Here is a 22,068-nt window from a genome sequence, read left to right on the forward strand (position 1 = left end):
GGTAAAACGAAAAAGTATAAAACCAATGTTGACACCTAGTCTACAATGTTAAGATAGAAGGTAGAGTATAAGAAGTTGTAAGGTATTTACTCTAGCAAAAAGGTAATGATCATAACCCGCCAGGAAGATTAACAGGTAAGTTCAAGAACCACCGTCAATCACCTGAAGTTGGCCTTTCCAGTCCTGGTTCTGGGTTATGTGTCATAGCAGCTATTATCAAAATGTAAAAGAAAGTAAAAGTTTTAAAAGACACTCTGCAAAATCGTAATAATGAGTAGCCAAATGTCCAGTAAAAGGATAAAGTCAAGTAAATGGAGTAAAATTTGTAGAAGTAATTGAAGATAAAAGCAAAACAGCAATTAAGACAGAAAATGGCGTAAAAACCAATGTTGACATCCAGTCAACAAAGTTGTAAAGAACTACCTGTAGCAGAATGGTAATGATCGTAACCCGCCAGGAAGACTAACAGGTAAGTATAAAAACCACCGTCAGCCACATGAAGTTGGTCTTTCCAGTCCTGGTTCGGGTTATGAGTCAATATGGCCAGTACTAAAAGTTAATTAGTAAAAGTGTGAAATGATATGCAGAAAAGTATAATAACAACTTCGCCAGGATGACTAACGAGTAGTTCAAGCGGATAGTTCAAACAGGAGCGTTAGTCACCTGAAGTTGGCCTTTCCAGTCCTGGTGTCGAGTTATTTAATGTTCTGGCCATTGTCCAATGTCAAATTGAATGACAGAGATTAAAACTGTAAAAAAGGAACCACAATTAAAAAGGTATAATGAATAAACATGCAACACTTAAATGAGATTAAAAGGTTAATGGCCATTAAAAATTAAAAACATTATCAAGGTGGACAGAGTCACCATCACCAATAACTCTGTCCAATGTTACAGATTGACCCTGGGAAAAATATGTTTAAAATATTGCCGTCGTTGAGAATTGTAACAATGGCAAGAAAGTAAAACGTGGCTGATAGTGATTTGAGTGTTACACAAATTACACATTGGTGCATCAGTTCCAGATAAAAGAAAATGATGAGTTAAAACTGTGACCAATGCGTAGCCTAGTGAGAACAACTTCCTCCTTCTGAACTTTACGGAAGCTAGATGGCCAAAGTCCAATTTTGGGTTTGATTTGAAAAAGTTTGTTGTCACATTGCTCACTCCAAGTGGACTGCCAGCTGGCACGGAGCCAACCCTTGAAGATAACACCATAGTCCATGTGCGGAATAGGCATAGGAGTGATGGTGCTGAAGCAGACATATTTAGCTGCCATGTCTGCAAGCTCGTTCCTTGAATACCAACATGGCCTGGTATCCAGAAAAACTGGATTGAAGTAGCTGCTAATGAGAAGCGGGCCAGTCGGTTCGAATATCAGCGAGAATAGGATGTGAGCTAACGTGTAGCGATTCCAAGGCAAGTATAGAACTAAGCGAATCAGTATAAATAGTGCAGTTGGAGTACTGCTCAGCTGCAATATGATCAGGGCAAGAGATATGGCATACAGTTCAGCAGTGAACACAGAAGCTGTAGAAGGGATTCTGCGTGCAACTACTGACCCATAGCAAACCATAGCAGAGCCCACTGAATTACCTGATTTGGAACCATCTGTATAAATAGGAACTGAATGATTGTTTGAAAGAGATTCATTGAATAAAAGACAGTACTTCCAATCTGGAGTATCTGCCTTTTAGGTGACTGAAAGAAAGGTCACATTTGGGGCTGTAATAAGCCATGGTGGGATGGGCGACCTGTGGAACATGCAATGCTATCAAGGACAGACCCAATTCATCCAATTGCTTCGGATCACGAAGGCCAAATGGAGCAATGACAGATCGTCTGTTCTGAAAAGTACTGCCCACTGAGGAAGGAAAACACATTTCCAGGTGGGATGCTTTAGTAAGGAATGAAGTTTGAAGTATATTGTAAAGATAGTTGCAAGCGGCGAAGGTGTAGAGAAGGTTCATGAGATTCAATGTATATACTTTGAACTGGAGAGGCACGGAAAGCCCCAGTGCAGAGTCGAGTCCTTGGTGATGAGCGGGGTCCAGCATCTTTAAGGCGAGGGTCTGGCAGAGCCATAGACCATTGATCCATAATCGAGTTTCGATCTAATAAGAGCACGATATACCTTTAACATTGAACAGCGATCTGCCCCCAACTGGTAGAAGAGAGAACACGGAGGATGTTCAGTGCTCTTGTGCATTTGACCAAGCTGCTTTAAGTGTGGTATAAAGGTCAGTTTACGATCAAAGATAAGCCCCAAGAACTTGGTCTCGGGACAACTGGCAGCACAACTCCACCGATATGAAGTTCAGGATCAGGGTGAAACCCGTCGGCGGCAAAGTGCATGCATGCAGTTTTGGAGAGAGAAATTAAAGCCGTTTGCCATAGTCCACTTCCATTACACAATTGAGGCGGTTTGTAGTTGCCGCTCAATATATCTCATGTTTGACGACTGACATGAGATGTGAAAGTCATCGACATACAGCCCATTCGCAACAGTGAGAGGGAGTTGTTCAGTGATGGCATTTATCTTTATACTGAAGAGTGTAACACTCAATACACAGCCTTGAGGAACTCCAAGTTCCTGTACAAAAGAACGGGAAAGTGTCGAACCCACACGAACTTGGAATCTCCTGTCCATTAAAAATTTTTAATAAACATGGGTAGATGGCCACGTAACCCATATGTATGGAGGTCTCGCAAAGCGCCATACCTCCATGTTGTGTCGTAAGCCTTCTCTATGTCAAAGAATATTGATACAAGATGTTGGCGGTTGAGAAAGGCTTCTCTGATAGATGTTTCAAGACGAATTAGGTGGTCTGTGGTGGAGTGCTGTCGGCGGAACCCACACTGGGTGGGCGAGAGGAGGTTGTTTGATTCAAGGAACCAAACAAGACGAGCATTAACCATCCTTTCTAATGTCTTACAGAGACAGCTCGTCAAAGCAATTGGACGGTAGTTTGAAGGAATCTTGGGATCTTTCCCTGGCTTAGAAAGGTAAAATAATAGCCTGGCGCCAAGCATCAGGAAAAACATTCTCCTGCCAGATCCGGTTGAAAACAATCAGAAGGACATCAAGAGAAGCAGGAGATAGATGGTGCAGCATGTCATAATGAATATCATCAGGTCCAACAGGCGTACTGGCAGACCGATGAAGGGCCATTTTAGTTCCACCAGGGTAAAGGGGCGATTATAGTCAAAGAAACAGTCAGTTCGAAAGGAAAGAGGTGATCGCTCCGCCCGAGTCTTGATGGCCAGGAAGGTGGAGGAACAAGCAGAAGTGCTAGATACCCGGCAAAAGCTTTCACCTAGAGTGTTAGCGATGTTCGAACATCAGTCACCTCCTGACCATCAGAGAGTAAGATCGAGGGGGGACAGAATTGTAGTGCCCACTAACCTTTGAATCCTGTCCCATATGACCTTGGAACTGGTGGTAGAAGATATGCTAGTTGTGAACTTAATCCAAGATTCCTTCTGGCTTTGACGTCTTACCCACCTAGCATATGCACGGGCCCATTGGAAAGCAATGCAGTTTGAAAGTGTGGGATATCTACGGAAAGTATCCCAGGCCCGTTTTTGAGCCTTCCGTGCCAAGTGGCAAGCAAGATTCCACTATGGACAAGGATATCGTGTAACACGTGTCGAGGTTTTAGGAATACACTGAGCAGCTGTTTGTATAATACAGTCAGTTACTACTGCCACACAGTCGTCTATTGATGGCTGATTTACGATGGCAGGATCAAGTTCTGCGAGAGCAGTGAAAGTGGACCAGTCTGCCTGATCCAGCTTCCACCGGGGGCACGCAGGTAGGGTGGCATCGACCACAGCCAGTCTCTCTTATAAGGATTGGAAAATGATCACTGCCTAGTGGATTACTGTCAACCCTCCATGAAAAATGGGAGAATAATGAAGGGGAGCAAACTGAGAGATCAATAGCAGTAAAGGACTGACTAGGTGCATGAAAGTAAGTGGAAGAACCAGTATTGAAAAGAGAAAGATTGTGATCAGAGAGCATCCGCTCTACAGATCAGCCCCTCCCATCAATAATAGCACTTCCCCAGAGGGGATGATGTCCATTAAAATCCCCTAGGATTAGAAACGGAGATGGCAATTGTTCAACGAGAGCATCCAGATCTGATTGATCATATGTCTTTCCAGGGGACAGGTACAGAGAACAAACAGTGATGGTATGACCCAAGGAAACACGGATGGCTACAGCCTCCAAGGGTGTGTTGAGTGACAAAGACAGGGTGGGCACGTGTTGATCAACCAACAGTGCCACCCCTCCATGTACTCGACCATCACACAACCTGTCATTTCTCTACAGAGAAAACTGCCGAATGGAGACAGTATCAGTAGTTTTGAGAAATGTTTCTTGTAAAGAAAGACAAACAGGATGGTAGGAAGCAATCAGCGTTTAGATATCATCCAGATTAGAACGTAAACCTCGACAGTTCCATTGTATCAAGGTGGCCATTTTTTAAGAACGGGTAGGTGAAGTGGCTGGAGAACCCTTCGGTTTACGACCACATCTTTTTTCTTTACTGTCTTTAGTTGGAGGAGGTCTATCAACCTCAATGGATCCTGCTCTGTGTCGGGTGGGCAGGTTTTTGTTATTGGAAGGGGAATCTAGTGACCGAGGGGCTTGAACAAATAATTGTTTTGTCTCTTGTGGTGGGAGAAAAAGATGTATCAGAAGAAATGCCTGTATTTGAAACTGAAGGACGTGGATCTTGAGGTGTGTTGGAAGGTATGGGAGGGACAGAGATAGGTGTGGTAGTTGATTCATCAACCTTTTTTAACCACGGAGGTCAAAAGGCTTTTCATTTGTTTTGAAAACGATTCTTTTGGAGGCACAGAGAGATCTGTCTGCACTCCCACTGTAGTTGTGGAATGAAGTGCAGTAGCATATGTCGAGATGGAGTTGTGGACAGCAATTTCCGAGCCTCAGGATAACTAATGTTATGTGTCGTTTTCAAACGCTGCACCTCTTTTCCTCCAACCATTTTGGGCAAGAATGAAAGTATGAGGGGTGAGAACCATTGCAGTTTACGCAATGTGGGTTCATGTCACAGTCATAGGCATCGTGGTCCTTGCCTCCACAACGAGCACGTCAGGGAACCACGACAAGATGTCTTTGAGTGGCGAATCTCTGACATTGGAAACATCGAAGAGGGTTTGGTATGTATGGCGAACCCTGCAAATGAGATAACCTGCCTTGATGGTGGCAGGTGCACGTGGTGAAGTAAATGTTAAAACGAGGGTATTTGTTGGCAGTGAAATTCCATCTTTGCAAGTGGAGATCGCCTCACTGCAGAAACTCCTTGAGTGGAAAGACCAGCGAGAATCTCTGACTGGGAGCGTTCTTCAAATCCCTTTCAACAATAACTCCTCGTGAAGAATTCAAGGTAGCATGGGGTGTAACCTCAATAGGTATATCCCCAATTGCCTTTGATTTCAACAGGAGTTCACTGTGTTGGGATGTGGATGTTTCAACTAATATGTCACCAGATCAAAGTTTCTTTACTGATTTTGGAGAGCCAGCAAGTCCCTCTAGTCCCTTTTGAATAAAAAAAGGGGACATTTGCCCTAAAGGTTTTCGAAGAGAATGTAATATAAGAAAATGAGGTGCGTGTGTTACTGATGTTGAAGATTGCTGTTCTGAGTATTCAAGGCGTGGTCGCTACCCATTGACTGTTTTTTACAATTTTATTTAAATTTTTTGAGGATCCATAGGAAAGGAAAAAATTTGCAGTGCACTGACCCCACCCACCATGGAGCCCTACAAGGGGACGCACTCTAAGTCACGCAAGGACAATGCAGCAACGCCAGGGTTTCGTGAGCACTATACCCAAACACCAGCATCTGGCACAATGTCCACAACACCCGTTGAGAACTTCCAACACTGGTACTTGGTTGACTCTAGCCCAAGTGGACCAGCCGATTGACCCAAGGGGGGCCACCCAAAGGCCGCCCGTCTACAGGAATTCGAGGCCAAAGTGGTGTGTTAGGGTTGGACCCCTCAACCACCAGGATCCTCTCCTCCCCTTCACGGGTCGCCACGCACGGCAAACACGTGGGTGGATGTTTAGATCCCAGAGAAGGTAACCAGATAGAACAGAACCTTCCCTGGGAGGTCCCCTCACCACGTACAGGAATCCACACCGAGGGGGAAGTCAGTAAAAGTTCAGCTTTAAAATTTAAAAGTAAAATAAAAAGTCCAACTATTTTTGATAGTAAACATTCTACATCAAGTTTTTGACAGCACCTGCAGTTAAAATAAAAGGACTTACAGTGAATCAGAAAACACAGCACGTTATGAACACAAAAGAAGGTTAGTTTGAAAAAAATAAAATGAAACTTTGTTTTCATTTGTATCAGAAGTTAACATTCTACACACGAAAACTGGAAAGTAAAATGCAAATAAATATTTAGTAGAAATAACAACTAACTTTATCTCAATTTAGCAGTCACTTTCAATTTTTTTGTATTTTTAGTAGTTATATCTTCATGGATTTAATATTTCTTCCACAGAGTTTCCGAAAGCAAAAGTTTCTCAGTCTTGAAAATTAAATCCTTAACTACTAGACATACATTTCAAATTCACTTGCCTTCTTCCTTTATAAATTAGACATTTGGTAATGTATAGGAAAAATACAAATAAATTTTCTGATAACTTACAAATACAACTTCAATTCAATTTCCCTTTATTGGTTATAATGAAGGTAAGCATTTTTCTACACTGAAGATGTATTTCTCATAAATACTTACCTCCTTTCATAAAATAGCTTTTTCTTGAATACTACTATATTGCCCTCTATTGACAAAATTTTCAAAACTCACCATTAGCCTTCCATTTCATACTTCTGCATATCCATATGTAAGTGATCATGCAGTACCTCTCTACTAGTAGGAGTACCACACAACTCCTATCATAATCTACTCATCTTTTTAATCATTAATCACTTCAAAATTATTCAGAAACCTACAATATATACAATCAGAGGTGGGAAGACTAGGTGGGAAATGTGAAAAGTAATTATATAGTGAAAATACATTTTTCAGTTTTCGAAAATGTTAACTTTCTATATGATAGTTTAATTTCTTCTCAGAAAATAGTTATAATCCAACACTGAAGTTATAGAGGGCTGTTGAAAAAATGATCCTCCTCTAGGAAGTGCCAAAGAAAGGTGTGAAATCAGAAAACATCACACCTCATTGGGATACTGCACCACATCTGATCTAGGTATAGATTTTTGTGACTGTGTCATGAATTTTAAAGGAGAAAAAACATTAAGGGATTCCTGAATATGTGTGACTGATTAATGTGGCCCCTTGATGTCATGTGGCTTGGGTACAACAGACAGTAGTGGTGGTTCAGCCTCATCAAACACCAGGCGGTATCTGAAATGGTATATCAGATCTGTGGTAGGTAGAGGATCCCCCACCTCTTCACCTTTAAACTGGATTTGGTAGGGAAGAAAAACTTTCATATTAAAATTTATCTCCACTGTGCATATTTTCAACACAACCAACAACAGATTTGCTGGGAATCGACATACAGTGGATGACAAGAAGGTGAAAAGCTCAGCAGAAAGATCTCTCCTGTACAAAGTCTGGTTACAATGGATATGGTACATCTAGTCCCAGTTTCTTCTGGAGGATACCCAGCCTTGTACAAGTAGAAAAACATGCTGCATCCAGCTATAACCAAAAACAGATCTGCTAGAAATAGACATTGAGCAAATGGTAGGAAGAAGGACTGCAAACCTGGGGTGCATCTTCAGTCCAAAACCTGGTGGCAGTGTGCATTTGTCATTCAGTGTGCAATACAAGGATGGATACCAGCCAGCACATATCAGGACTTAATTAGCTGAACTATTTCCAACTAACACCAGACCTAACTGGCATGAAACTCCAGAGGATAATTGGAAGAAGGAATTCTATAGTAGGAAAAAGATATATAGTCATGGAATCATATATATAGACACACCCACACATAAAATCAGATATACAGACAGTAATACAGCATAGTGTGTCAACCAAAATCTGGCATAATTTGCAAGTGTTAATGGCACACAGAAATTCCCCCCCATGAACCTGATACACAATTCTAAATATCTCTATAGTGGTGCACCACTCCACCAGCTAAAAACTCAAAGTGGTGAGGACTCCCATACTCTACTAGAAGGAAGGAAAAAACATTGGAGAGTCTAGAGAACACCAATGGAGACAGCAACTGTGATACCCTATTTTGAAAAGCTGAGCTACCACTCTGATTGAGTCTATCAACCAAAACCTGGCAGTATTTGGAATTATTTAAAAAATGTTCACAGTAGGAATAGTTTCAATGCTGCAGAACATCAGATATGGGTAACAATCTCTGTCTACTTCATACATGTTAGTCCATGAGTGTAAGATCTGGGACAAACATATGTTTAATGCAAAAAAAAACAAACAACTACTAATGAGATCTATCAGCAGTCCTACAGAACACCCAAACTCTGCAGTATGCATAACCAATTGGTGTGATGTGATTGTTTGGGCATAGATGACAACAGAAAGGAGACATTCAATAAACACCTGGTTACATCTGAAATTATACAACAGATCTGTAATAGGAAGGACTACAATGTAAATGGCATCGAGCATGATCATAAGATTGACAGTGTGGATTTGGAGGAAAAAAAGTATATCTGGTCAGGTGCCATTTGCCACAGAATGGGATCAACAACAAACTTGTAAGAAAGGTTTCTAATAAAGTATGATAAGTTGGAAAAAAGCAAACTTTCACAATTTGAAAATGTGAAAACTTAAATATTAAAAACAAAGTCTGTAGCATAAGAGAAAACACTGACAAACCTTTAAACAAAAACAGCACATCTGTACATAACTACTACTTATTGAGAAGTGATTAATAAATATAAATGTGAAAAGGGTGCTTGTTACAATAGTTGTATTGTGCTATTACTGGTGGAGAGTTGCTGCATGATTATTTACATGTGGACATGCAAAAGAGGGAGGTGGTGAGAAGTTGCACTAATCAACAAAAGTTATTTTTATTTCGTGATTGTAAGTAGCAGTAAGATATTTTATTGGAATTCTATTTTTATATAATTTAAATTTAGAAATTTCACATTTTACTAGCCTCAGTCAAAACAGGTTTGTAAAAATCCAGTACAAAGTGATATATATTTTCTCCTTTAGCTCCAATTCCACTAGCAGTAAACTCCAGCTGATTTTCAGTAACATCCACTTCTGGTGTCTAATATATAAAACATAATTATACATAGAAATTAGTTGGCTTTTATACTTGAACCTAAGAAACTTGGGATTATGCAAGGCAAGTAGTTAGAATTTTAAACAGCTGTGACAAGTTGTAACTTTAAATTGAACACCAGTGACTATTTGTTTTGAAGTTAGTACCTAATAGTTTTGCATATTTTTGTTCAGTTGTGTTCTTATAGATAAACCATGATATCAGGAATGAATGTTTTACCTGAAATTTTCTTCAAATACATTAACTGTATCAATATTTTCAATGGAAAAAAAATAAACTAAATTCAATAGAAATGTTTTAGAAGTTTATCATTGAATACTTTTAAATAATTATGATGTCAGAAAACCATAGGTTCAAAAGAGTATTAATAGAAAACCTATTTCATTTGTTAGTCATATCTACCTAAGTCTTTTTCAAACACATTTTCAACAGGGATTGTTTTACTTAGAATATTAGACACAAACTAATCTATAAAACATTTAATAATAAAACAATGTGTATTTATATGGCAAGAAAAACAAAACAGAAAATAAAAATTAAAACCTGTTATTTTGTATGTTGAACATAAAATTCTAACTTCAAATGATCATGATAAAATGATAAAAAAATTAATAAATTACTTTTATTTTTGAGGTAAATATATGTTACCCCTCAAATTTTTCAAGTGATAATTGTTTTTTTATATTTTTAATCAGGCTTATAACCTAAAAAAAAAGAAAAAAAGGTTCCAAATATTTCAATAAATATTCTGTGAGGTATCTGTTGTTGTTGTTTTGAATTAAGCACAAAGCTACACATTGGGGTATTTGTGCTCTGCCCACCACATGTGAGGTATCTGCACTATGAAAGTTAAGTTTTATTTTAACTGAGTCAAAACAAAATAGTAAAAAATGTGTATTTGATGTTTTATATTCCATTTAGATTTTCATTATAAAGCATAAAAAATATATTCTTAGTATGATTAGATCAACTTGATTAGTCAACTGTACTGATTAAGATAATAAAATAATCAATTAATGAAAATTGCAGTTAAATCACTTACCACCAGGAATGTTCAACTAATCAGATTACTTTTCTGATAATTATTATTTATTACTATTTCAACCATCCAGGTCTCATGTAAGAATAATCAACTAGCTGAATGCAACCCATTAATAAAACAATTAATTTATTATCAAATTCCATTAAATTCCTTGCTTTATTTAATGAAACATGAGAACTTGTATCTTTAGAAATTTATTATTTCCATTTTCATTTATTGTTTTATTGTAATTAGTAGCTAAAATAACTAATTTATTTTTTTACCTTCTTTTCAATTGGTGTAAATTATTTGTCTCCTTGCTTTATCAAGTAAGCTCAGTATAATGTCCAGCATTAAATGGTATTAACAACACTTAAATAAAACAAAAATTACAGACAAACCAACATGATCACCAGATATACATTTTGTTAAGCTCATGTGACATGGCAAAACCATTTCATGATAAACTAAGGAATGGACTTTCAAGCAACTTAAGTATTTGTAAAACAATAAACAAGTACATTGACAATAAAATTATTTTAGAGTGTAAAATTAGTTTGCTGGGAGAATATAGTATTTAGTAGTAATAAATATGTAATATCTTGAACAAATTAACAAGTAACTGGTTATAAGGTAGTAATCTGGTTAACAAAAAACAAAGATGTTTTTAAAAACCAGAATCATCTTAAATTTGAATACAATATATTATTATGGTAATTACAAGTACTACATTTACTATGGTTTTTCCTTTGCTGCCCTCATTATTCCTAAACTATTTTCCTCGATAGGAGTATTAGATATAACTCACTAATATAGTATATCCTCTATGACCTTTCTCAAAAATTATGTTTAGTTTCTGAGTGACACCCAGTGGTGACCACATCCTAAGTCAAATATAGTTTGTTTGCTGAGAAAAATATGAGATTCTGCATTCTTTACCTAAATGATTAATTGTGCAATATACATTGATTTTAACCTGTTATTCTTATTGTGATATTGTATAATACTTTGATTAATTACATATATTTAATTTACTGTTTGATCATATATTGATATTTAGGTGCTTTGCAGTTTTCCAAATGTTGGTTATTCATATGTTTAAGATTCTTTACTGATTTATTACTTTATGTGAGTTATGCACTTTGTAAAGTTTATCTGAAAATTCTCCTAATGCAATGCCAGTACATTACACACTAAACCAACAAGCTGGGAAAAGCAGTTGAGTCAGTATCTATCACAATTATTGTTCTTAACTTTGTAATTCAGTCAACTTATAAAACTATTTATTTATAAATAATGAAAAATTAATAAATATGTATTTTTTAGTATGTTTTCCAGCTGCAATGAACCAAAATACAAATACAAGTTTAAAAGATTTAAACTGGTAGAAAGGATTGAAGACTTACAGGAACCCTTGAAAAGCAAAATCTAGATACCAAATGCTTCCATTCTCTAGAAGGAAGGTTAAGTCGCCTCCAGAGGAAAATCTTGCAAAACAAATGACCTGTTTGATATTTCAATCATCTGAATTAATCCATTCACTGTGGCTGGGATGTACATTTCTCAGTACTCCCACTCCCTTACACTGTATCTAGGACTAATGTTTCCTATTGTTGGCACTATTTATGTCTTCATCTGCTGGATCTAGGTTCATCATTATAACTTACTGCTTCTTCATCATTATGCATTTGAACAACATCTGACTCACTTTCACTACCTTCTAAGTTATCTGGGTGAAGCAAACCAAGCAAATTTATATAGTAATAAGCTTTACTACTTACCACTCCAGCAATGTTGGCACAGTCAGCACATAGTTGTTAAACATTCTGCTTAGGCATCTTGTTGGTTACTAAATGGCCGAGTAGAAAACATTGAGAGAATCAATATATCAACACTAAGGGATGTGCTAATAAAGATTTCCAAATGAATTCTACTTCTGTATGTCATGAGGGGGCAATTATGAATGATAATGGGGAAAAATATGTCCCAGCTGCAATAAAAGGGGTTAAAGTTGTCAGTTGGAAATAACAGCTCTGTTGCTGACAGTCTATCAGTTAAGATCTGCAAACCCTGTCAGTTGTGTACAAATTATTACCGGTAATCATACTTCAAGTGAATTGCTTCATTTTTATTCAATGTTTTTTTGCTCTGAGAAAGTTATGATTTTATTAATTTGAATTGTTTAAAGTTGTGAAACACGAGATATCAATAATAAATATTACTTGCAATCAAAAAGCAAACCTTGTTTAACAGTTAACATGCTAAATTTCCCTCATTAACCTTGATTAATAGTGGGAACATGTAACAATATGATCCCATCATTAACCTTATGATAGTACAAGTGACATCATTTACTCTGTTTAATGTAATTACAGAAACTTGGAACATCTGATAAAGAAGAAATGCAATAATATACACCAATAATGAAGATGATGAAACTTCCAAACATATAATTTTTCACTCTGTCATTGGACATGTAAACAAAGTCAGATTAGTATTCAAAAGCCAAAACACAATAAAATCACAATTACTGTAACACCTAAAGAATCAATGGAAAGAAGTACTACAACTTACGGAATCTTCTTTGTAGGTACGTTCTAAGAGAACGTAGAAACAAAAAGGCAAATACAACTTACAATTCAGTAGCATAATTGTCTTACAACCTGCACTAGCTCATCATGTCAGAGAAAACCATACAATAAATTGGAAAACTAAAATAACAGAATGTGAACTACACTACTTAACTGATAGCATTCATTCAACCCAGCATAGAAATCAGCTAAACCAAGGTACCCATTTTGAAAACATTCAAATGACTAGTTGATTCTAGTTCAAATGGGAGAAGACCCTGATAAAATGAATAACATACCAGACATCCATCAAGAACATCCAGGAATGAATCTCAGCTATTACCACCATAGAAATAGACCCCAAGATTTCCCTGAAGAAGACAACAAATTAATAGCCAAAATGTAAGATAAAAGGTAATTAGTGCTGAGCACTCAGTTCTCAAAATTGTTTACTAATTAATCATTAGACTGATGCAATCATGGAGGTTACTAACTATGACAATGATCAGATGTGATCACTGGAATCTTAAGGAAAATACTTAAAGTAACAGTAAAGATTGCTTTCTAAGTGTGGTAAAAGTAAGGAAAATGCACATATAGAAATTGAGCCATTAGAAAATAATAATAGCAAGATTTTTATTGAAGACTATGGGATGACTCATCTTTAATAACATTATTTTCTGTTTTAAAAAGAGATGTTAGTAATATTCTAAATTTTCTACATTCTGTGTAAATACTGGATTTGATTTGAATTATATATATTTAATCCATTGATTTTAAGTACCAGGGCAAAAACCAGATAAAGCACTGGGCTCAGGGATTTACAGATCAAAGAGTAGGTGTGCATATTTGTCAGTCAGTCAACAACAAGCAAGTGCTTCAGGACTGAAGGGTATCTAACATCACTCTTATCTGTAATGGGAATGACAGAGTTTCCCTGCAACTACGGGCCAGTTAATTTTACTTCCGTAGTGGGGAAAATTCTAGATAATCTGATAAAATAAGCTTTGCAAAATTGTTTAGTGAAATACGACATCACAAAAGGAGCTAATACAGACTCACTAAACAAAAATCTTGGCTTACTCATTCGTTGATGTTTTATTTTAATGATGTTTTTCACAATTTGGATGTTGGAAAAAATATGTACTAAGATTTTCACAAGGCTCCTGACATGGAAGTACATAGAACTTTTTATTCTTAATAACACCGTACACAGCTAAAAATTACATTACATTTTTACATACAAAAAAGTGATATCATAATGGAAGTATTGTGTGCAAAAAAACATTTATTTCATCAGTACGTAAATTTTAGATGATATATGCTAAATAAAAAGTATGGTCATTACTTACGTAAAATGTTACATGTGTGTATGTATGGGTCAATAATATAAATGTCTCTAACTTCTCTGTGCTGTATTATCAAGAGAATACAAACCTAAGTTCATACAAAGACAAACTATGCTTCAGTTAACCCTTAAACAGCATGTTGAAGATAGCAACATCAATTAATGATGGCAACTGTTTAAGGGTTAAAACAATTTATTTTTCTAACAGGGTAACTGGCTTATGAAACTAGTTTCCTTTACCTGGAGTGGATGCTAACACTATACAAGAGTTTTAGATGGGACTCAATGACTTTATGAAAATTAAATGATTTAAATTTTTACTTTTCTTAAGGGTGGATGTGCAAGTACAGTCTTGTGAAGAACAAAATGATTCTCCTGCTGTATACATTTTATTATAACCTAATGAGAGAATGATTATTGGTCTTTCACCAAGCTGAATGTATGTACCATTTTAAACATCTACAGACTGAGTAACAAATTAGAAAAAGTTTATAACAATTTCCATATATTAGATTAAGCATGAAAATAATATAATACTATTTTTATCAGAAAATTATAAACCTGTTTGATTTTAAAACATTTTTAGCAGAAAATTAAATACATAAGTAGGAAATTAAAGTATAATGTTGAATACTAAAATAGAATTTTAAACAAAAGTTGGGATTTTTATGCTATACAAAAATAAATATTTATCATATGACAAAGCTTATAAGAGGACATTTTGACAAGTAAAATACGATGATGCATATCATAAAAGCAATGTAAACAAGTTTTGGTTTATATTTATTAACATGCCATTTTCATCTTTAGCTACCATATTCCACCTATTGTGTAAACAATTTCCCAATATCTCATCTAACAAATCAATCTCCGACTTAAAGATATTTATGTACTTAATAAAGCTATATCTCTTGAAAGTTTAGTAGTTCAGTAGGTAATGAATTATTTATAAATAACACTATGATCTCACTTCATTCATTCTTTCCTAGATACATTTACAACTTATGGTTTTGATCACTCATGTCATTATTTCTTCTTTCCAGTGTAGAAACAATAGTAGATAATATCGTCATTATTCAAGTCTAAATACATCGTTCCATACAGTTAATTATTTCTGTACTTTTATTTAAAACAATAAACTTTATTTCGACTAAGAAAAATTACACTGCATGCAAGGTGTACTTGAGACTAATATACATTCACTTGAAGTTTGAACCGTTGAACTAATAATTGTAATATTGATAAAGCCAGTTTTAATCTTCCAACTACTAGAATGATACTAATAGTCCTAAACTGTTAAACATCCAATGATTCGAACTGTAAATGTTAAGACAATCAACGAAAGCCGGCAACCTTGCTTCAAATACTTACACTGCAATATAACTTCATAAGTCAATACTGACAATAATATTACTAACTTTTATTACCGATTGACATACACTAAAGTAGTATTTTTACAATATATGTAGATTTACAATACGACCATACTTTATGTAAATATCACACTATACCTTCACATTACGCAATTCAACTCGTAACGATATTCCAGTTTCTGTTTGCGCCCAGTGAACAAACGGACTTAAAACTGAAGACGCCATGATTAACAACTCCTTCAACCCTACTGCCATCTCATATTTAAAGGTATTAAACTTATAAACAGCTCTTTATCAGACCAAAATCCCATTGGGCTATCTGCTGTGCCTACCATGGAGAATCGAGCCTCGAATTTTAGCTTTGAAAATACGTAAATGTACAGCTACCACATCAGTGGGGTTATTTCATTTAATATAGAATATTTCAATTTAGCTTATTTTTAGATTATAGTTCATTTTATTAATTTAACATTAAGAGAAATATAGACAAAAAAAATAAAACAAAACATATTAAAAATGCATTAGATACAAGCTTGATTTATGTTTTAGGAAAGAAATCTAGAAGTAAAATTTTAAAATTAAATGATTACTGAAACCATCCCAGCTATGAAATCCAACAAGACACAGCTGATGTCTTGTCGTGTTTAATGTGCTGATGAACAAGAAAGAGAAAAAAACAAAAGTTTTATATTTATAAAAAATAAATAAATATTAACGTTATTGTGCAATAAGTTGTATTAAATCGAGTCATTAGGTGTAATTATTCAGCTGGTTCACAGCTCGACTTTCAATGGCACTTTTATTATCGAAAATGCTATGTTGAAAAACACGCAAAAAGTATTTGATACTAGTTCTTTTGTTCCAACCAAATAAGATTTATTACATAAATACAAACTATACAGGCAGTTGTGAGTGCATACAAAATTCCCCTTGGTGGACAGAACGACACAGTTCTGTCTCACACGCTATCATTTTCAGCACACTGCAATAAGTTAAGACTTTTGTGTAAATAAAGATACGATACTAATACTCGGGAAGAATTCGGGTTTAGGTAGTCAAGAATTTGAAGCTCAGAATGTTAGTTGCCAAAACAGAATATTCTTTAAGATAATTAATATGTGTATACATTGATATATCTTAATGAAAGAACTAAAATACATATGTGCATTTAATGATACTTTAAGAATCCAGTTCCATACACAGGAGCCCTATAGAGGTTTTGCGTGTGATGTCACCATTGACCTAGTTACTGCTGACCGCCATGATGGGTGGCACGCTCGACGTGTTTATATTCCAACACAAGGGTGATTCATAGCCAAAAGTGTGTGATGGTACACTCGTGTTGTGCATTTAACTGTTCAAATCGACATGGACAGGTGGAAAATGTGTCATACTACAGATTTCCTAAAGATCCCGACTGAAGAAGACGATGGATTGCAGCTGTCAATAGGAAAAACTGGACACCCACAGAGCACACCAGACTTTGTAGTAAACATTTTGTGTCAGGTATGTATAATTCATCTATAGCCAGGCTGAATAAATTGAAACTTACATGCATGATATATGTATAGCAGAACACACTGCAGCACCAGTCAAAGAATTTTTTTGCACACTTTTCTTTTACTTTTAAATAACTGAATAGTAACTTTACTGAAGGAACAATATCATTCATGATGAATAGGTTATATAGCCATTTGTACATTAAGACAAAATGTTAATATCTCTTAAAGGACCAATTTAAGTGATTCATCAGAAAACCACAACTGGCACAAGATTAAAAAGTGTGCAAATAATTACTTTGTTGGCTGTACATTCAGTTGTTAAACAATGTTCAGCATATTCAGTTATATATATATATATATTCAGTTAAAAGTGTACAGTGTATCTGTTATATATATAAATATTATCTGATGATGCCTGTAGATCAATATCTTAACTAAATGATTGTACTCTGTTTCAGGGACGAAGAGTGATGATCCCCTATCACCTGACTATGTACCTTCCATATTTCATTTTACACGTTCTCCCCTTTAGAGAAAGAAAGCTGCTGAATTGTGTAAATATGAAAACAGGAAAGAAGTGACCAAAAGGAGAAAAGAACAACAAAAGAGACATGAAGCTGCTGCTGGGCTGCTTGACCTTGCTTTCATAGAATCTGCTGGCACTGCTGCCACTGATAGCAGCTGTACTGATTCTGCTGATGAACTTGAAGCTACATGTGATAATTTTGACTTGTGTACATCACAATATACAACTGAGACATGTATGCAGACGGAAATATCATTCACAGACTTAGTTAGACTTGAATCTGAATGCCAACAGTTGCGGAATGAAGTCCTCCACTATAAAAGTATAGCAAAAGCGAACTGTTTCGAAGATGTTACTTTTGCAAATGACGACGAGAAGGTCAAATACTGTACAGGTCTGCCGTCATATGCAGTGATGATGATCATATTCAACCAAATTTACAGATATTTCCGAGATACACAGTCAGTCTCTAAATTTCAACAATTCATATTGACACTCATGAGACTGCGATTGGATGTGCCACTGCAGCTCTTAGGATACATATTTGGATTGCACATCTCAACAGTATCACGCAAATTTCAGGAGGTCATAAATGTCATGAATATTCGACTGGTACCAACATTTGTTTTCTGGCCTGAGAGAGAGAAACTAAGAATGACGTTGCCCGTGTATTTTCGTGAGAAGTTTTCAAAGTGTGCCTACATCATTGATTGTTTCGAAATATTCATACAGCGGCCGTCAGACCTCCAGGCACGAGCAGACACCTATTCAAGTTACAAGTCCCATAATACTGTCAAATACCTCATAGGTATTGCTCCGCAAGGAGTTATAATTTTTATCTCAAAGGGATGGGGAGGACAAACAAGTGATGTCCATCTTTCCGAAAACTGTGGGTTTTTAGCCAATAAAATTCCTGGTGATGTCATACTGGCAGACCGTGGGTTCACTATATCTGAATCTACTGCTTTCTGTAATGCAGAACTTAAAATACCAGCTTTACAAAAGGAAAACTGGATGTTGAAACTTCACGGGTCCTTGCTTCTGCGAGAATACATGTTGAGAGGGTGATCGGCATGGTACGCCAAAAGTATTCTATGCTTGAAAGTACTATTCCAATTACGCTGTTACAAACGGATCAAAGCTGTAATTTAACAACATTAGACAAAATAGTAAGAATGGCATGTGCTCTAACAAACATCTCTCCATCTGTTGTGCCATTTGATTGACATTGTCCTATATATATTTATTGTACATAAGACACACCTTCATTTTGTTTACATTTCAGTATTCATTCATGAGTGCTTGTTTAAGAGTTACACTTTTGCATAGTTTAAAACTACCTTGTTAAAAAAACTGTACTTCTGGAAATCTTAAATAATACATAATGTATGCTAAAAATTCATATCTTAAATTTTATTTTGCCTGCAAACATGTATGTTGTGAAGCATAATAAACAGCATGAATATCTACATATTGCACTCTGTCTAATTATTTTCATCCATTAATAATATTTCATATCCTATGCTAAAAAGGGTGAATATAAATTATAATGTGTAGTGACAGCACATTGAGATACAATACACTGTACTGGTATATAACATCCATGCTAAAGAGGTGAAATTCTAAAAAATATTGATTATTTGTATAAGGCAGAAAATGAACAGTTGGGTTAACTGGCACCCTTTCACGTAACATGAACAGTGAACAATTTAAAATTTACACAAAAGCCAATAACGAAATAGTGACAGCCTGATATGATTATTGTTTCTTTTTACTGAGTTTTTTGCAATCTAAGCAGGTCCATTTCTTTGGTTGTCTCTGCAGCCCGACACATTCCATATGGAAATGCACAACTTTGCAGCCCATGTTGCTGCACCGTAGTGTTATTGTATCAGTTCTGCTTGTACGGCAGTAGAACAACAGCTGATCATCAGCTTGTTCTGATGGCTTTGTGAATTTATGCCCCACGAGCTCAGGCAGAACAAACAGTCTAAAGAATGTCTCCAGCTCTCCTACCATTCTATTCATGAAGTCAGTGTCCAGCATAATCCTTTCAACATGGAGAGACTGCTGGTCATCTGTCCACACAACAAAATCACAATAGTTCACACCAGTTAGAAGCATCTGCCCCTGAACCTGGTAATAATAGGCATGGTTTTTCTTCAGTGAGAGTTTGTCACCAATCCTTTCCAGGCAAAACTGTCCATCTTCTGCAGCTTCATCCAGTGACTTGCCTCGTTTGCAGTGTGGGCATTTTATTTCAAGTACACCCTTCCTACAACAAAGGCATTCAACCAGACCATCGGGTGTCGCACCTAGGTAAGGGTATTGCGGGATAATGTGTAGCCCACTGTCTACTACCTTTAGTTGCTGGTGCTGTGTCCTTCTCACTTGTACATACAATGATCGAGCATGTTCTTCATGCTTACATCCCCATCTTGTTGCCTTGGTTGAACATTTGGTAGCGTGGAGGTAACAGATTTGTTTCAAAAGTGACTTAGAAGGGTTGGCGACTCTGGTACGACAAGCAGCTTTGAATTTCGAGGCTGTTATTCTACCAGCACGATGATCGTACCATAGCCTACTTTTCCATTGCTGTCTGGTCAGCTTCTGAAGAGCTGTTGCTTCCTCAACACTAATCGCCAGTGAAGTAAAAATGTCATCACACACCTGGTTTAGCTCTTCCACTGATATTGGATTATGTCTGCGCAGCAGTGTGAATGGTTGTGGCAATGGCACTGATACTGTAGCAGGCACATAGTGTCTTGCATAGTCCTTAGTCAATGAGAGGAAGCCAGACTTCACTCCAGTGTTCTGAATTGCAAGGTAGCATGCCTTTACTTCTTCCTCAGTCATTGGGGGGCATGCTGGTGCTGTTGCTTGGCATGCTGTTGTAGACTGCTCTGTCAGTTTTTTTTTTGGTTGTGACACTTGTGAAGTCCATGTCTGTGACCTGCTTTAGGTGTCCCTTTCCTCTGGATGGCCCAATCCACTCACAAGGCATTGATGTGCAAGCTGTGCTGTGATGTCTCTTTACGACAGCTTCCATGTAGAACAAAGTTGCTGCTACGTGGGAGCAGACTTCACCTACTCCAGCCTTGCAGGTGCAGTGGGAAGATATTATCTCTCCATTCCTGCAGCTCGCAACCCATGGCTTTAGTGGTGGTTCATTTAGCCGCTGAGAGTGTCACACCTGTAAAATAACAAAGAAAATATTAAGTTGTCTATATATAAGCTTTTAAAGACAACTAAGTATCAGGTTGGGATACATGTGTCACTCAAATAATAAAATAATATAAAAAATAATAGAACAGTTAAATATTAAATTATTTTTACAGAAACCTAACATGGCTATTGACCAGCTTTAACGGTCTATGTCTACTTGTACTATTTATTATCTATATATTGATACCTTACCAAAAATTAATCATAAATCAAAAATTAAGTTTTGAAACAGCCTAGACAATTAGGTGTCTTAATATCATTATACAAACATGTATAGAAGTGCTCCTAGGCTAGAGCTTTGACAACAGTCAGTACACATGTAGTACAATAATATTGAACCATTTATTAAAATGGGGGCCCTACTTTACTTCAGTATCTAGTCTTCGTCTAAAATGTAGTTAAATCTATCATACAGAGTACATGATACATGTATGTAATATAACATGATGTACAAACCTTTGCTGTAATGATGACTTTATCCGACGTTGCCTTGGTTATCTGGACATTCTGTACAAATCCTGCCACAAAGTACTTGTACGCATCAAGGCTTTTGTAACCTTTTAGACTTTCATTTGTATAGGTGGAAGTCCTGTTTATCAAATATATATAAATGTCACCATATGTAATATCTGGCAGATCTACTCCGGCAACAGTCTGACTCTGAGCAACGTTGTCTTGACTGGATATTACTGGCGTAAATACACGTGGCGGGAGCATATACGGGTCTCCTACACCCACTTCCTTCACTTTTTCCTCATACCTGGCCTTTTCAGCACCTGTCAGGTGTGCTACAAGTGATGAAAAGCCAGCGGCAGCCATTTACATGTGAATAGTACTGAATACAGCAGTTGTTAACTCGTTCAGTCATGCGGGACACTTGCCACCCAATATGGCGGTATGTTTCCAAACCTCGTTGTGGTCACGTGACACTAATAGGTTCACGCAAAACCTCTATAGATACCAGCGGCGTGAAAAGGGTTTCCATATGCATAGGCAGAGGCAGCAGCAACATGAGTCTTCACTACAGCAGGTCCTTGAGCGACAACACCTGGTTGGCTGGAGGCCACAACGGCTGCAGCAGGAGCACTAGCGGCGGTTCCTGGTTCGTTGGTCTTGACCACAGCACGGAAACCAGCACCATCAGCAACGTATTCAACTCTGCGGGCACGACCGTCGATATCAGTCAGACTGTAGGCGCCACGTTTGTTTCCGTA

General features: G+C 36.7%; 3 protein-coding genes across 6 annotated transcripts in view; 1 reads left to right on the top strand and 2 right to left on the bottom strand.

The window, feature by feature from the left end:
- The window catches only part of LOC143236067 (very-long-chain (3R)-3-hydroxyacyl-CoA dehydratase-like), a 29,133-nt gene extending 13,176 nt beyond the window's left edge, over positions 1-15,957 (bottom strand). For all 4 annotated transcript variants that reach the window (XM_076474328.1, XM_076474329.1, XM_076474326.1 and 1 more), the window contains exons 1-2: positions 15,740-15,957; positions 9,158-9,274 (exon numbers count right to left, since the gene is read on the bottom strand). In XM_076474328.1, coding sequence (XP_076330443.1) covers positions 9,158-9,274; positions 15,740-15,856 — 234 coding nt within the window. In that variant the 5' untranslated portion in view covers positions 15,857-15,957. The remainder of the gene's footprint in view (positions 1-9,157; positions 9,275-15,739) is intronic.
- Positions 15,958-16,890: 933 nt separating this feature from the next.
- On the top strand, positions 16,891-18,697 carry LOC143236104 (uncharacterized). The gene is made up of 2 exons (XM_076474373.1): positions 16,891-17,107; positions 17,562-18,697. The coding sequence occupies exon 2, from the start codon at positions 17,867-17,869 to the stop codon at positions 18,695-18,697; it is 831 nt and encodes a 276-aa protein (XP_076330488.1). The 5' UTR covers positions 16,891-17,107; positions 17,562-17,866.
- LOC143238678 (uncharacterized) lies at positions 18,652-21,446 on the bottom strand. Its single transcript, XM_076479106.1, has 2 exons — positions 21,311-21,446; positions 18,652-20,822 (listed from the first exon to the last, which is right to left on the bottom strand). The coding sequence occupies exon 2, from the start codon at positions 20,483-20,485 to the stop codon at positions 19,388-19,390; it is 1,098 nt and encodes a 365-aa protein (XP_076335221.1). The 5' UTR covers positions 20,486-20,822; positions 21,311-21,446; the 3' UTR covers positions 18,652-19,387.
- Positions 21,447-22,068: the final 622 nt, after the last annotated feature.

The sequence above is a fragment of the Tachypleus tridentatus genome, chromosome 13, assembly GCF_004210375.1.
Source record: "Tachypleus tridentatus isolate NWPU-2018 chromosome 13, ASM421037v1, whole genome shotgun sequence".
Taxonomy (NCBI): domain Eukaryota; kingdom Metazoa; phylum Arthropoda; class Merostomata; order Xiphosura; family Limulidae; genus Tachypleus; species Tachypleus tridentatus.

What these genes read in the sequence shown, in the direction of transcription:
- LOC143236104 (XM_076474373.1), top strand. Translation starts at nt 17,867, where the DNA reads ATGCAGACGGAAATATCATTCACAGACTTAGTTAGACTTGAATCTGAA.
- LOC143238678 (XM_076479106.1), bottom strand. Translation starts at nt 20,485, where the DNA reads ATGACTGAGGAAGAAGTAAAGGCATGCTACCTTGCAATTCAGAACACT.